At 49.6% G+C, this 16818-nt stretch overlaps 1 protein-coding gene across 4 annotated transcripts in view; it reads left to right on the top strand.

The window, feature by feature from the left end:
• Positions 1 to 16116, top strand: part of ptch1 (patched 1) — a 49372-nt gene extending 33256 nt beyond the window's left edge. For all 4 annotated transcript variants that reach the window (XM_048999802.1, XM_048999792.1, XM_048999811.1 and 1 more), the window contains 9 exons: positions 2377 to 2519; positions 4828 to 5011; positions 6236 to 6516; positions 8068 to 8205; positions 8298 to 8440; positions 10991 to 11090; positions 11330 to 11642; positions 12342 to 12921; positions 13340 to 16116. In XM_048999802.1, coding sequence (XP_048855759.1) covers positions 2377 to 2519; positions 4828 to 5011; positions 6236 to 6516; positions 8068 to 8205; positions 8298 to 8440; positions 10991 to 11090; positions 11330 to 11642; positions 12342 to 12808 — 1769 coding nt within the window. In that variant the 3' untranslated portion in view covers positions 12809 to 12921; positions 13340 to 16116. The remainder of the gene's footprint in view (positions 1 to 2376; positions 2520 to 4827; positions 5012 to 6235; positions 6517 to 8067; positions 8206 to 8297; positions 8441 to 10990; positions 11091 to 11329; positions 11643 to 12341; positions 12922 to 13339) is intronic.
• The last annotated feature ends 702 nt before the right edge of the window (positions 16117 to 16818 follow it).

Here is a 16818-nt window from a genome sequence, read left to right as displayed (position 1 = left end):
ACCCGGGGGTGGCATTTTGTCCCTCACGTGCGATATGCCTTCTAATGTGCAACATGTAGCACTGCGATCAGGGGCCATGGAAACACTTGGTTATGTCCCAGAAAACTGGGTCCTCCCTGTTCTTCAAGCTACCATTTTCCCTGCTTACACACTCATGGGTCCTTCCTAATTTTTGGGCGCCTGAAAGTCTTCCTCTTTCTCCCCCCTTGTGGGTGGCCCTGCCTGTGATACTGGGGGGGGGGGGGAGCGGGAGGTTTCTTTGACCCAGTGTCAATTGGCACGTGAAATATAATTCCCTCAATATTCACAGAACATCTTGGTCTTGTCTAGAATCCCGGGTGTCACGCCACATCCTGGGGAGGACAAGGACCTCTTACAGTGTAGTCTCCCTCCCTGTGCTGTTGTTGAAAAGGCCAATTTTTTTTTTTTTAATTCCGGATGGTGTTCTCTTGGGGGGCCGTCGACTCGGCTGGGGGGTGATCCGTTGCCGGTGGCGACTCGCTGACTGCACTTTTGTCTATGGGAAATCGGTAGTCGGACATATTTAAGAGAAGGAAAGTATTATTATATTTGTCTCCCATTTGCCTCTGTCATCGGAATTGGCCAGATGTTTGTGTGTGCGGGTGTGTGTGTGTGTGCGGGTGTGTGTGTGTGCGGGTGTGTGTATCTGTCTGCCTATGAGAAAGCAAGCGAGAGAGGGAGAAAGAGGAGAGGGAGGAATGGGGGGCGGTACGCTTCAAAATGGCCTGACAAATTGGAGCCAGACTGCGAAACAAGGAAGACTGAAAACAATGTGTCTCACAAATGAGCCACAGGCGATTGGAGAGAGAACGGGGGGGGGGGGGGGGGGGTTAGGGAAAATGCTAGATTGTGGTTTAAAAGAGAACAGCGGGTGGGCGATGGATTTGATGCTGGAGGTAAATAAGAGTAGCTGGATCCTTTGTCCAATCCCGTATTTTTTATTTTGCAAATTTTTCAACTTTATTTTGCAGTTTCTTTTTTTTTTTATAGCATCACTTTAATTTCCCCCCAGTCAGACTGGCCGGCTCTGACTGAGCACAAGGGGCTACAGAGGATAACCTCTATGCCCTCACACCCCCTCTATGCCATAAACCCCATCGCACCTCCGGCACACTCAGTGCCGAGCTAAAACTCCACTGCCCACTGGCCTCTACATGGCGGCAGCCTCAGAATGACCCGTCGCAACCCCAGAAAGATAAAGCGTAACCCCCACATCGCATAAAAAGTGACGCGTGGGGGGTGACGACATTGCCAAATATCAGCTTTAATTATAGATTAGCTTGAGTTATATTTTATGTCGTTGAACGATGAAAGGAGGAGCCGGGAGACGAGATTGATATGCGGGATAGAAACTTCACACTCGAAAAACGTAATATAGGCTGTCGGTGGTGTGATTTATACGCACGCCCTGGGTCTCGCAGGCTGTGTTTCGCTCACATGAGCACCAGGAGGCCACATCCGTGGTTCTCAGAGTCTTACTCCATTGCCAGGCCCCTGCTTCCTGCCGCTGTGGTTGCAACTTCAATGCGTTCGCCTAATGGCCCGTGGATTTAAATCTGATTAATCAACGAGTTGGAGAGAGTTTATAGGTTTATGGTTTTGAATCAAAAGTCTTTGTCTCCTCCCTTAAAAAACTGTGCACACCCCCAAGGGCTGCATCGAGGCGTCAGGGTGTCGCCTGCAATTGGTTTGACAGCTTTGGACACTGGACCTGAAGGCGGTTTGGAGCAGTTCGTGGAGACAACTCAGAAGCAGGAACATTAATTAGGTGGAAAAGTCTTGCCTGTGCCCTCAGGATGCAGCAGCCTCTTTAGACTCCGTGCCAGGCCGGTTAGAGTAGGGAGGGGATTGTGAGACTGGATGCGGATGCGTTCAGGGACAGGAAGAGGAGTTTAAGCAGATAAGCGTGACTGTCCCCATGCTGAAGTCACTCCCTCCCAGAGATAACAGGCAGCACTACCAACCCGTGTGGAATTAGGCCAGAAAAGGAGGACATGATGCATCCCAGGGTTCTTTCGGATTGGGGGGGGGCAGCATTCAGTCACAAAACTTTGGACAGCTTCACTTTCATAATTACCGAAATTGACACACTTGACTTCCCTGAAAAAGTACTTAGAGCTGTCAGTCCCGACACCCACAGCCCTTTGCCTACAAACCCTTTCACTTCACCACAAATTGCATTCCAGCCCCTAAACCAGGGGGCTTTATAGAGGCTGCAGGCAGGCTGATGCAACCTGGACTGTTCCTGTGAAAAGTTCATTGGTGGAAAGCAAAGGAAGCTGGTTTGTGGGTCATGAAGCTGGGCGTCTGTAGTCTCTACGTATTTTACATCTCCCATGTCTTTGTCCTCGTCAGGTCTTCAGAATTCCTTCGACCGTGACTGGGAGGCCGGGAAGATCACTCAGACCAGCTACCGTAATGGCTCAGACGACGGCGTTCTGGCCTACAAGCTCCTGGTGCAGACAGGCCGGAGGGACAAGCCCATCAGTCCTAACCAGGTAAGTGTGTTGTCGGTCTACAAGGCCGTCGGCTTTGGACTTCGACACCTTTACACCCAACAGATTCAAGGAAGAGGCGTCTCAAACCGTTCAAGAGCAGCCCGTTTTAACACTGAACATCTATTGGACCATCTAGGGTAGCATGGAGGTCTTGTAGATTGGTATGTGCAGCAGTGTTCTGCAGGAAATGACTCCATGTCCATGGAGGCAGCATGTCATTCTAGCGGATAGATGATTTTCAGCCTGTCTCAAGCTGTTATCATCTTGGCCAGTTAATTTTGTGAATAAATATCACGTTTTTCTCTAGACCGGTTATGCGGTGCTAGGAAGCTCCAAGAGAGATTCCGCTTCCGGACCGGCTCCGCGACACCGACTTCCCAATGTGTTTGCGGGCTGTCCGCAGAAAACCACACCTGGCTTATAAATGCACTTCACCCTGATTGCCTTACCAAGCCCTGGAATTTAAAGCACTCACAGGAGCTGTAATCCGCCCCTGAAAAAACCATTAACTCTTCGTTCGGCCTGTTTTTATTATTTATTTTTTCTGATTCTTTTTCTGCGGGATCAAAAATTTTGTGCTAGTGACTAACTTCCAAAGCCCCATCCCCCTTCCCTCCAGAACCCCCCCTACATGACAGTTTAACACGTTTACAGTGTTCTTAGTCATGATCTGGTTTCAGGCGCAAGGCTTGCAATTTTTTAAATATTTAAAAAATGAAAGGCTGATTGCAGCCAGTCTCTCTGAGGTCTTGAAGGGGGTGGAGGGTGGGGACTCATCCTGCCCTCTTGTACTAGCTGTCGGACTGAGAAGCTGCCGTGTGCCAGGCAAAAAAAAAATGTGGTGGGCAAACAAAAACAAAACGACTGTCGGTTTGCAGCGCGATGCTGCTTCCTGTGTCTGTGAGGGAGGGCGAGAGCAAACGCCACTGGGGGGGGGGGGGGGCGGTGGCCACGCACTGTGTGCCCCCACTGACAGTTCGAAGACATACAGTCGTTGCGTATCCTGCCGCTTAATTGAATCCAGACCTCTGGAATCCAAACTCCCCCCCCCCCGCTTTTCATGTCGTTCACTGGCACATGCTCTATTCCTCGTTTCTCTGATCTGCTCGCTTCCAGTCTCGTGAATCATCGCGGAGCGACCAGCGCGTGTTTCCATGCTGTACGGTAGTGCCACACGGCATGTTCCACCCCTGGACCCTGGGGGCCCGACAATTTTACGTTCTTATTTTCAACATGTAAAGCCCGTGCGCCGCGATGAGGTCGTCTTTTGACCTACTTAGCACACACTAGAGGTGACGTTTTATATAAGTTCCATTTTTCGTTTTCCGCCATCGCCATTAACAGGCACTCGGCCGCAAATTCTGTCTGGAAGAATTTTATTTCATTTCAATCCCACCCCCCCCCCGAAGTTATATTGGTGTTGATGTCCAGAGCCCATTTCTTGCCTGCCCTTCACGGTACCTGAAGCAGAAACCCACCGCGGAGTCGTGCATTATGGGTATCCATAGGGGCCAGGAGGAGCCAGTCTTAGCAACATTTGTACAGATGTTGTTTTATTTTTATAGCTTTCCTCCATTTGCTGGGTGGCATCCATCAGTGTTAACAACAAGGTTAACTGCACACAGGCCTGCTCAGGGACCACGGCCAGTTTCTCTTTTTTTTGTTACGCTAACTCGAGCAATTTTTCTCCTACAAATGCCTCCCAAAAAAACGCCACCCTCTCAAGTTTTCTGAAACATGAAATTTATGATCCCGGGATCCCGTATATGGTATGGCCTGTGGTCTTCTAGTGAGGGGGGGGTGGCGTGGGTCTGAGAGTCAGTGGCGTGGGTCTGAAAGTCAGTCGGGGGGGGGGGGGGGTGGTGGAAAACTTTGTGTGTTTGTAATGGCTGATCTGTGTGTTTCCCTTACCTACAGCGGACCCCAGCTGTGTGGGGGGGGGGGGGGGGGGTTGTGGCGATATTTCCCACACTGCTCCTCTGGAATGGGTTTATTATTAATAATATGTATTCTTACAATTTATGACTTGTATTTTATTATTATTGGGCGGCACAGTAGCACAGTGGGTAGCGCTGGTGCCCCCCGCTCAGTGTGCGCGCGGATAGCATGATCTCCCCAGGTTTCCTTCAGCTTCCTCTTGTGGCCGAAAGACATGCGGCTAGGCTACTTGGTGTGTCTGAATTTGCGGTAGTGTGTATATATGCGCGCACCCTGTGATGGACTGGCATCCTCCCTAGGGTATCCCATAACCCGCCTCCCCACCCCGGCAGTCATATTTACACCCGATTTTTGTTGTGCCCCCCTCCAGCTGACAAGGCAGCGCCTGGTGGACGCGGACGGCATCATCTACCCTGCGGCCTTCTACATCTACTTGACCGCCTGGGTCAGCAACGACCCTGTCGCCTATGCTGCGTCCCAGGCCAACATCCGGCCGCACCCTCCGGAGTGGGTGCACGACCGCACGGACTCCATGCCCGAGACCCGACTCAGCAGTGAGTCCTCTGCTTTGGGGAGGGGGGGGGTCCTGCGAGTGTGTCACATAAGTCAGTTTATATAAAAGCAATTGCATTGTCGCATTAAGCTGGGTGGTGTGGCCTCTGCACTCAGCCACAGCAAGCAGAGGAAGCACTGACCTCTGATCAGATTCTGATTTTGCACCATATGTTTGGGTTTATAATGCAGCCTGAGGCCCCTGGTTCTGGATCAGTGCCTTGGGCTCTCGGGTGAACTGCTTGACATGTGACTTTTTTTCCTTCCCTGCTGTGTTAATGCTCCTTGTAAAAGTATCAGTGCTGTTTACCAGGACGTCACACCGGTACTCGGCACGATGTGAGTCAGTAAGCACGCATCTTTATGCGTTGTATAAATCACAGGCTGGGTTTTTATTTTGGAGTGGAGAGTGAGAGACTCGACCCTTCTGTGAGAGGGAGGGAGCAACCCGGATTGATTTAATTTGTGCCAAAGTCAGGAGTTATCTGACTTAAGTGGCTGGTCAGGTTATTGAGCCTTACAGGGGGCTCGGGGAGACGTGATTGGATAACAAGCTGAAAGTACTTCCCTCCGCTCGGACCCCTGGAGCAGTGCTGGCGACCGGCCAAGTCTCGGCTTAATGGAAATTTATAGCAGAGGTTATAATGGGGCAAATCATGTTTAGCAAGTGGTGCTGTATGGCCCCGCAGGCAGCGGAACACACAGTGGCATACACCCATGGAGCAGGAGGGCGGCATTCTGGCAAGCAGCTCCTGTGCTCTCGTACAATTGGACCGGACGGCATGCGTGCCCCCTCCCTGCCGTGCTCATACAAATTTCCGCGAAGGACTGCCCCCCCCCCCCCCCCCCGCCCACCACTAATACTGAGCGGAGGGGGAGGAGGAGTCTCTGCCCCCAACACTGTAATTACAGGGGATCAGTGTCAGGAAGAACACCCAGGTGCATGTCCCCGGCGGACACCTGCCTGTCTGGCCTCGGGGTGGCTGGGGAACTGGGAGAAAAACCACAGGAATGGAATACTGTAACTCTGCTTCCCGGTGCGGCTGTGCGGGGTCGCTATGCAGCTATAGCAGCCGGGATTGTGTGTGTGTGTGTGTGTGTGTGTGTGTGTGTGTGTGTGTGTGTGTGGTGCTGAAGGGTGATGTGTTCCATGGAAATGTGATATTGACTGTGTATCTGATTGAGGTGAGCCCATTCTCACAAATGCCCCTCCACCCTCTCCACAGTTCCTACTGCCGAGCCTATCGAATATGCACAGTTCCCTTTCTACCTCAACGGCCTCCGGGAGACGCCACAGTTCGTGGAGGCCATCGAGAGCGTGCGGGCTGTCTGCAGCAACTACAGCCGGCAGGGCCTTCCCAGTTACCCCAACGGATACCCCTTCCTCTTCTGGGAGCAGTACGTCAGCCTGCGACACTGGCTGCTGCTCTCCATCAGCGTGGTGCTGGCCTGCACCTTCCTGGTGTGCGCCCTCTTCCTGCTCAACCCCTGGACCGCCGGCATCATCGTGAGTTGACCCATTGCCCCCTTTCCCTCAAGACTACCTTCATAATTAAGTTTTTTGGGTTCAGCTCTGATCTGAATTTATTAATTACAAGCCACCAGATTTCACTGGCATTGAATGCACACACAGCGGTGCTCTTACAGACTCTTACAGCCCCCTCCAGTCCCCTTTACTGTGGCCCCCCACACACCAAAGAGAACATGGGCACACACATACACGTGCAGGTTCCCTCTTAAACCTGAGATTTCTCTCTCATACTCCCCCCCCCCCCCCCCCCCCCAGAATCAGGACTCTGGGGCTTGGGGGGGGGGGAGTCGCTGTAAGGGAGCGTTATCTTCTTTACTTATTTATTTAGTGTGGGTAGAACCTCAAGCCACCTTTCTGCGTGAGCTTTGTGGAAACGTACAGAAGGCCCGTTTTCGTATCGCCCGTGCGGGTCACAGTGTTTATCTTCTGCTGCGTTTGTCAGGGGGGAGTGTTTGTCAGGGGGGAGTTGTGTTTAGTCTACATGGGATTCTTGTTTAAAAAGGGCCTTGTTTAAAATGGGTGAGGATACGAGAGCGGTTGCCCGGGCGACGGCTACGCTAAACTTGCTAGATGACCTTTGCTTTTCTACACATTCTTACTGCACATCTACATGTCCGTCTCCCCCTCCCCCCCCCAACCCCACCCATCCCGATCTCATGTGTGATTTGTGTTCTACTGCACGGCGCTCTTCAGACGCCCGAGCCCCCCAAAGCTGGACGGTGGATTTCTTGTTCATCCGCATGTTTTACAAGCTGAATGAAAGGGGACAAAAAGAAGTTATGGCTGTGCTTCAGGTTTAACCGTTGGCTTCGCCCGCGCGGGGGCCACCCTCCCCTCGCCCAGCCCCCACCAGCTGCCCTACAATCCCCTCCTTCATGCTCTCTGATCTTCACCACCCACCCCCACCTATCCCCACTCCCAGCCCTGTTCAAAGGCTCTGGGGCCCCCCAGTAACCTGAGATGCATCAGCTGATGATAGCATTTGCCGTGCCGGGATCTGCGTGGCCGGCCCACCTTCAGCTCTGCTCAGAATGATGTACTAAGTAGCAGTCAGGACGTCGGCTTTAATGCGTGGGCCACGTAAAGCAGCCGTCTCTTGGCTTTTTTTAAGTCCTGGACTGCTATTTAAGGCATTCACTAGGCACTCTACGGTCACTTCAGTATTTATTTCTATTCACTGGACCCCCCCCCCCCCCCACCACCCCTACCCTTTTAACGCCGTCAGCCCCTCCCCTTAGCACTGGCTTCATGCGGAGTGGAAATGACAGGTCCATACCCAAGGGGACTTCGCGGTAGCTTTGTGTAGCTCGTTCACTCTCTCAGGGGCTGTCTCAGACTGACATTTTTAAGGTTCAGCACTGTGGCCTTCTGGGAAGCCAGGGCCAAAGGGGGTTGCATTACTACACAGGAGTCAAAAGTTCTGCTACCAGAGTCGTCTTAATTCCACTGACGAAGGCCAGGGAGCTTGGGTGAGCCCCACCATCCCTGCCGCTGCCATTAACACTTGGCATCCTCAATCTCTATCAGGTGCTGGTCCTGTCCTTGATGACCGTGGAGCTTTTCGGGATGATGGGCCTCATCGGTATCAAGCTGAGCGCCGTGCCCGTGGTCATCCTCATCGCCTCCGTGGGCATCGGGGTGGAGTTCACCGTCCATGTGGCCTTGGTGAGTGCAGGCGGCTTCCAGGACCATGAGCCCCTAAGCGCACAGGCCTTCGGTTCTGATTGCTAACCCGTGCGGCTGCCGGTCCTCTGCAGGCCTTCCTCACTGCCATCGGTGACCGGCACCGGAGAGCGGTTCTGGCCCTGGAGCACATGTTCGCCCCAGTCCTGGATGGGGCGTTCTCCACCCTCTTGGGGGTCCTTATGCTGGCCGGGTCCGAGTTTGACTTCATCGTCAGGTGACCATGCCACCTAATGTGTACTTATGTGCCACCCCCCCCCCCACCCTATTTAACTCCTTCCCCTATCCACAATTACTCAAGTTTTGCTTAAACCCTTAAATTAATTACTAGTCTTTCAAACTACCTGACTATCATCTCTTTCCAAATATAGCTAGCCATCTTCCATAATCTGTGCCTGAACTTGTGATGTCTGTGTTTCTCATACTTAATCGCTAAATTTCTGCATGGAAAAAAAAATACTAGATCGCATTGCATGACCTCCTAATTTTTAATTTCTGCTGACTGTTTTCTTCACGCCATTTTTTCCAACGCTACAACGTTTACTCTAGCTCTGTAAAAATGGGCAGTCCCACTGGGCTTCCTCTGCTCCGAGTTCAGTACTCACTGCCAGCTGAATATACGACCTACCAGTACAGCCAGTCTATATATTCCACCTCTGCTGTGATTTTTGTGGGAACAGCCCACTCTCTTGAAAAAGAGAAGCAGCTTGAAAGCAGACACATTTGGCCTGAAGGTATTTGAAAGACGGTGGCTTGTATTCTGAACATCTTCGGCTGCCTTCCTTCTGGGTACTTGGTGGTTTTACCTCCTGGCTACGTATAAATGTATGTTGTGACAGTTTAGATAATACTGAGGTCCAGAATGACTTGCAGCCTGGTAATTTACTGGTAAGAGCAGGGCAGCAGCCTCAGGATTTCTCTTCTGCTTCTAAGACGACGTTCCTCTGATCAAGAATGAAGTAGGAGATGATAGTTTAGTCCAGAGCCATTTGGCCAGTGATGGAACCAAACATGTAAACAGTATCCTTTACTCAGGGTTACAGTCCATGAGAGGAACCTGTTTTTGGGCCCTTGGGCCTCAGTGAAATATTGAGCGGGCGAAGTGGAGATGAAAAGGGGTTCTGGGAAAATGCTGCCGGCTTGAGAGCAGCGGCGGGGAGTGGAGAGTCGGGAGGCTTTGGGCCTGGCTTGTGTAATCCCTCACAGCTAGTTTAACTGCCATCTCCAGACATTTACGAGCTCCCAAGCGAGAGAGCCAGGGTTGTGTGTGACACACGGTGCGATGGGAGGCCGGCAGAGTCCACGTAGGGGGGCTTCTCCTGAATCGCATAGGCCACGGGCTAGCACCCTGCCCGGGGCGCGTCACACGCCAGCACCGACGCGGCCATATCTGGCAGGTAGTTTCCGGCACCTTCTCCATGGGCTCTGGGAGGAGGCATGGCAGCAGGAATTAGCCAGGGGGGTGGATTTACTGTTTGCAGGCTGAAGCCAGGCAGGTCTCCTGCTTGTGGAGTTAATTAACAGCCAGTCCATCCAGATGGGACCTCCGAGATGGCAATGTAAAGCCTACTGCTCTGCCGGACAGTCTGGGGGCCCGACAATTAGCAGGCGTAGGTCTGGCCGTGCCGGTGGACGTGGCAGGCAAACGAGCTTAAGTTCCCGTTGAGCAATCCCACGGCTCGATGGAGCACTCGGGCCAACATTTATGGGAACATATTTAGGCTGAAGCCCATCTTATTCACTAGCTGGCAGAATCCAGTGTCTCACAGACACATGCATACATATTTAATGCAAAAAAAGCAAAAATTCAATGCACATTTGTCCATTTTCAGTTTCCAAGTTCACATCCCTTTGCTCAACCCAGCTGTTTCTGGACGGTGGAATGAGGGAGTTTGAAGCCATCAGTAGAAACATGGAGAGGATCAGCAGAGCTGCTTTTCAGCAAAGCCAAGCTGTCCGGGGGGGGCCTTTTAAATGTCAGAGGGTGGGACCCACCAGACGGCGACTCGGCAAGCAGGCTTTCCGGGTTTTACGGCACTTAGGCCCAGGTAGCTTTAGACGGAGCAGAACTCTGGAGCTGGGCTGGCTGGAACGTCACACGTGTTTCTTGCAGTCCTGCGGGACGGGGGGGTGGTGTCGGGAGGAAAAGGCTGGGGGTCCGTCCTACCTGATACTCGAGATTTAATTAGTTGGGGGATTGAGGGAGGCTTGAGAATTTCACAGAGGCTTAGCTGCCAGGAGAGAAAGGAGAAGGGGGGTGCCGGAGGGGGGGTGGGGGGTAAAAGGAGGGTAGGTGTTCTTCCTCCCTTCCTCCTAGACTAAATTGTTTAAATTCTACACCCTCCGTTTGGTTTGTTTGCTTCTGCTAGTTTTTTAGCATAAGGCCCCCTTGCCTTTGTGCTCTTTACCTTCCTGCTGCCTTCGCTCTCTCTTCTGTTTGCTTGCAGGCTGCAGACGTTGGGGGTGCAGCGGTGTAGGGGGGCTGTGGGCTGTGATTTTGTTTCCATCTGCAGTGCCTTTGAATTAACGGGCTGATTATTTCTCCTTCCCCCCCCCCCCCCCCCCCCCCCCTTTGCATTTCACCAACTAACACGCTTTGGCCTCTTAGTCTAACATAAGGTAATTTTGTTTTTTGGTCGTTTCGCTAATCCATGTGTGGTATTCGGAGCCATGTTTTGTGTTTAATCCTTTCACTCCATCAAGCGGAGTGTTTATTTTATTCCCTTCTGAAAGCCCTTCCTGTTTAATGCAATGTGATGTTCTGCAGGTACTTCTTCGCGGTTCTGGCCATTCTGACTGTGCTTGGTGTCCTCAATGGATTGGTCCTCCTTCCTGTTTTATTGTCCTACTTTGGCCCATATCCTGAGGTGAGAGTTCTTGCAGTGTTATCCTGTTTTTTTTTTGTGGGGGGGGGGCTCATTCCAGTCAAGCACTTAATGCTGAACAGACGCAGTAGGCGGAGCCTTTAAGTGACAAAGACCCAGTTCCAGGGAGGTCTTATGGAATCACACAAAGCTCTGTGTTTTGTGTTCTGTGAATTACCTGTTATCAGATAGGCAGTTCTTTATTTCAGATATTAATCCCCCCCCTCTCCCTTTTCTCCAAGGTTTCTCCGGTTGATGGGCGAAACCAGCTGCCCACGCCGCCGCCAGAGCCAGCCCCCCCGGTGGTCCATTTCGCGGTGCGGCCCAGCCACGGGGGCGCGGGTACCGGCTCAGATTCCTCGGACTCTGAGTACAGCTCCAGCACCATGGCGTCGAGCCTCAGTCAGGAGCTGCAGCAGTACGAGGCGTGGCACTCCGAGGGGGGCCCTGCGCGGCAGGAGGGTGCCCGGCCCCAACTGCACGCGCTCCGACACACGGGGGCAGCCTGTCAGCAGAGCCCGGAATACAGGCCCCCCGCTCTTCCCCTTCTCTGCTGTGAGTGTCGCCATGTCCCGGGGGGTATACTGACATTGTGTCATTCTTACAATATAGTTACATACTTTGACATGTCAGAATTCTTAAAAGGCTGTGGAAAGGTGGAGTGAAGGATGGGAGTTTATTGTTGGACAGCGTTTCGTCACAAATTGGGAGCGATGTATGAAAGATCAGAACCAGGGTCAGGCCAGACTTTTTTTAATTGGTCGGTATCAGCTACCGCAGCTCGACCCAAAGCCTGATCTATTACATTTCGCCTAATTGACGTTGATTATATTGTAAGGTTCCATGACATGCTATAGTATACCTGCGGCTTGAGACTAAGCTGTTGAGAAGCCAGATGTGTGGAAATGTTCTTTACATTGTGAACTACAATTATCTGTGATGTTTGTGATGTTGTCATGTTTCTTTTAAAAGGAGGTGTAAGAGTGTTTAATACAACAAATTTAATTAGGCACTTACAGAAGGGAAAAATGCTGAGAAATCATGAGGCTTACCAAGACGAGGACAGTGTCTGTGTGTTTGTCTGTGTGTGTGTGTGTGTGTGTGTGTGTGTGTGTGTGTGTATGTGTGTGTCTGATTCGCATATATAATTATTAAATGCATTGGATTGGATAAAAAGTGATAAAAAGCTTCCAAAAATAGTGGATGGGGCATCCCTAGTAATTGGTATAGTGACAATGTTCCCTGTTCTTGTAGCCCATTCAGTTGGACTCCAGACAACAGCCTCCGCATCCACAGCATCGGCCCCACAATGCCCACCACCAGGGGGCGGCGGCGGCCCAGCCGACATGCCAGTACACCAGCCGAGATCCCAGGAGAGAGTCGGCGAGGGGCCCCCGGCAGCAGCAGCGTCAGCAGCCACCACCCCACAGGCTGCGAACGGATGCTTTCGAGGCGACCGCCAAGGGTCCCCGCCATCCCGGACCGGGCCTCAGGGACAGATCAGGGCCGCGCTCCTGTCCCCGCAAATCCCGCGCTCAAACCACCTTCGCTGCTCCCGACCCCGTCTACGGCCAGCCCATCACCACGGTGACCGCCTCCGCCTCAGTGACAGTGGCGGTCCACTCTGGCCTGCCTCCGCAGAACCCTACATACCCAGCCTATCCCTCGTCAGACGGGTACCAGCCGGCCGACCACATGGACCCCGACCCTCCCTTCCCTGACCCCCATGTGCCATTCGAAGGGCAGCCAGATGAGAAGGAGGCGATGGAGGCCATTGAGCTGCAGGACGTGGAATGTGAAGCCCGGTGCGATGGCAGGAGGTCAGACAGCTGAGGTACAGGCCCCTGGGCCGCCGAGGCCTTGCATGCTTACTCTGAGTACCTGAGATACAGGGCCACAGGGCAGGAGTGGTTTCCTCCATCGGTGATTCAGAATATAGAGAATCAGAAAGTTCAGTGAAACGCTTTTCCATCGGCTTTTGGGATTGTGCTTGAAAGGAAATGCGTAATACAAAGAAAAACAAAATAGCAAAAAAACAAGAATAAAGTAGCAATAATTGTGAAAAGATGAAAGTGTGGATGGTATCAAGTCCGTGAAGTGGCCTATTAGCTGCGGCAATCTTCATGCAGTGTATGAATTCCTGAAAGTGAAAACACAGTAACTCATGGAAATAGCGGGACAGAGTCCCTGTTCTGAGGCACGTACTTCTGTTTTAATGCGTTTTAATGCCTACTTCTGTTTTGTCTCCATAGTCTCTGCAAAGCCTGAAGGCTAAACTATGGACCTCCTTGCCCCGACAGCACCAGACGGGATGGGCGGGTGCACAGCACCTGTGACCTTTACTGTAACCTGATGTAATATTGTTAGATATTTTTATAAATATTTAAAAGATGTACACACGTGTAAATACAAAATGGAGCTATAATTTAGGAGCAGTCCGACTCGCGTTTAACAAGCGACGCCATCGTTGGGTGGGTGCATGCGTGATTGTGCCAACTACATGTTCTGCGTGGTTACTGTAATATCAATGGTTTTTTTTCTTAATTTGCGCCACAAGAAAGCTTCACCCACGTGAATATTTCAGCATATGTTTTGCTGCTTAAATATTGTACAATTGTGTAATTCTATGCAAATACTGCTTTTATGTGTCAGGAGTGTGTGAGAAGCGCGTCTTAAGCCCTGTCATGAAACTGAAAGGTCGAGAGGTTCAGCAGACAGTTTGTACCAAACATTTGGATCATTTTTTTTTTCTAGTCCTTGATTCCCAAACATTGAGTGGGCAGCTAATGCTGATTTATGTTAAGTAATTATCATTTGGGAAGCAAGCGAAACCACATCTTAACGACACATTCTGCCAGTGACTCTTTTTAGGTTGCTCAAAGGCATCAAATTAAAACGTTTCTGTTGCTTGTTCAGGCACCAGGGTGCTTTGACTTTTGTCGCTGACGCCCGTTCTTACATTGGCGCCATCAGCTAGTCTTTATCGTGCTTTGAAAATGCCGTCCGCTTCATGGTGGCTAAATTGATGTCTGACAATGTTTCATGGAGGGCAATAGCGCTTCGCCTGCGTGTCTGGCTTACATGCACGTATGAATGTCTGTGTATAAAGGTACGCATCTTTTAACGTTAGCTTGGATATCACAAAACCTGTGGTAGTTATGAGACACGCTATGCGTGGTATTTAAATTTAGCAGATATGAAGAAGGGGGGAAAAAATCGGAAAAGCATGCTCCTCTCCGTCCGTCGCTGCCTCAGCACGGCCTCTCTGTCCTCGCCGCTGCTCCGCCCTCTGCTCCGCCCTCTGGTCTTTTGTGCTCTGCTGGTTTACTGTAGGCGTCCCTTTTGCCCATTTCCCACCATCCCGTCAGCTGATCCCTGCCACCACATCTTGCCGTTGTTCTGTATCACTGATGCAGACTCACCAGCATAACAAGCTTGGTCAGACCCCCCTCCGACGGTGTGCCGCCTTCGGTACCAGGGGACATTTTTGGGTGCTTTTACTTTTGGTGATTTTTTTTTGGTAATGAGCTTTTTCTCTTGTTTCTGACTGACTGAATGAATGAAGGTGTTGTGGAATAGGATTCTAGCATGTCCTCCTCCGTGGGCCCTATGCCTCTAACCAGCTCTTACAATGGATTGCCTCAAACCCATAACGTCAGTACTGTTGAGAGATTACATGTATAAATGGTTATAAGCTACATTCTGTCCCATCCAAGGCAGTTGACTACATTATTGCATTTGCAGGAGACATTGTCCATTTATTCCATTTTTTTTCATTTTCCCTCATTCTCAAGAAGTCGCCACGTCAAGCGTACTAAAGGTTTAGCGCTGCATGGCCTTACGGCACCAGACTCCTATCAGCCAGCTCGACGGCTCTTTTTAGCCGTCTCTTCTGACCTCACCTAGGAAAGATCCACGGTGGAACGCTATGACGCTAATTGCAGGTTCCTCCTCAGCTGCCAAATGGCGCCAAATCAGGCCGAACACGAGTACTTCAGAGGTCAGGGGTCGCATATTCCCCCTGCATTTGCTAGGCCAGTGTGTTTGTGTCAATGGCTGTTTCCACCTCCCACCACATATACTTCCAGTCAAACACATTTGTATTCTCTTTACAAGCCGTTGTTTCTGTTTCTGTGTCTGTCTGCTGCTTCTGTTGGATAAAAAATTATATATATAAATATATATATATAAATATATATATTATTTAGTTTTTCTTTTCTCCCGATGTCACATTGGCAGAAAGGAGAAATATGTGGCTGGCAACTATTTTATTTTATTTTAATTTTTTTTGTTTGTTTTGTTTTTGTCATATTTTATTATTTTTTTACTTTGTTTTGTGATATTTATATTTTTGTATAAAAAGATGGTTGTTCTTACATTATTGGTCATAATGCCAGTTTATAACAAATGCAGGGATTTTTACTTCTATTGAAAAACACTATTACAGTTATGTATTTACTTAATGGATTTTGATCTGTATAAAGTGCGTACTAATGTTAAATAGGGAAAAGAGTATATAACATTTACATTACAGACTCATCATAGCTCTTAGTGAGGATTTAAAAGGAAAAAATATTCAGATCTCACTGACTGCCAATTTTCTTGGCAGTAGTGGATGTATGTCATTTCAGTTACAAAGATAAATGTATGCCATATAATTTATTTATATGAAAATTTATTTTTGTAGTGTACATAGTAGTTGTCAAGTTATTTGACAGAAGTATATTTTTAAAGAGTTTATATGTAATGATCATGTTTTGTTGGAACATAAGAGAGATGTTACATTGTACTTTCATTGCTAAGTCACTCTCAGATTTTTTTAACGGAAAAAGCCCCTTACAGTATTATAGGAGAGTGAAATTGGTAACGCTGTTTTGGGTATGTGAAAAGCTAGCCATGAAAGTAGAAATCGTACTAGATCTCTAAATATTAATGTTCAAACACTGATAGAATTCTAACAAATAAAAAAAATATAACTTATTTGTCTCTTGTTTATGACTTTTATTAAAAATGAATCTTAAAGGAACAATTTGGACTGTTTGGGGTCTTTTGTTCTTTGCACGTTCATCATTTCAGTACGCAAACCCCCTCCACTAAGCATATCGTCTTCTGCACACGCTCCATTTTTGACCAGAATATCACCCTCCTCCACTCCCCATTTTAAAAAATGTGTCATTTAGTCAAAGTATGGAAAATATATCTATGTGTCTATAACTCAGAACTTGGAGCATTTTATGACCTGGATGTACAAACATCCCAGGATTGGTTGTGATTCAGTGCAGGACAATTTGTCAAGACAAAGAGGAGAAACACTTTACGGTACGATCGGGTGCTGGCAGAGATTTCGAGTCCCATGAAAGCTTATAGTTTTTGGGGCCCCTGTCACTCGGGTGGCCTTTGAAATAATCCTAACTCCTCCCCCCTGAGTACTATATATGGAAAACAAGAACAGAAATTACAACTTTATAGACGATCACAGTGCAAAGATGTCTTAAGACAATCAATCAGCTTCACAAACCGATTCCTTTTATTTTCCCCATCTTTTGCTCCACCTTTTTCCTGCCTCAATACCCTCCCTATTTGCAATATACGTTTAATGCAATTGTGCTGTAATTTAAGGGATTCGTCTCATGGGGTCTGAAACCAACACCATACGAGCGGAGATGCAGAATGAAGGTCACAAATTAGCCCCCACCCAGCTATTACATCATCTTTAGAAGACATTTTTTGT

This window comes from Brienomyrus brachyistius, chromosome 2, assembly GCF_023856365.1.
Source record: "Brienomyrus brachyistius isolate T26 chromosome 2, BBRACH_0.4, whole genome shotgun sequence".
Lineage (NCBI taxonomy): Eukaryota > Metazoa > Chordata > Actinopteri > Osteoglossiformes > Mormyridae > Brienomyrus > Brienomyrus brachyistius.
Note: the sequence above shows the minus strand (reverse complement) of the source record. Positions and strands in the feature narration are given on the sequence as shown.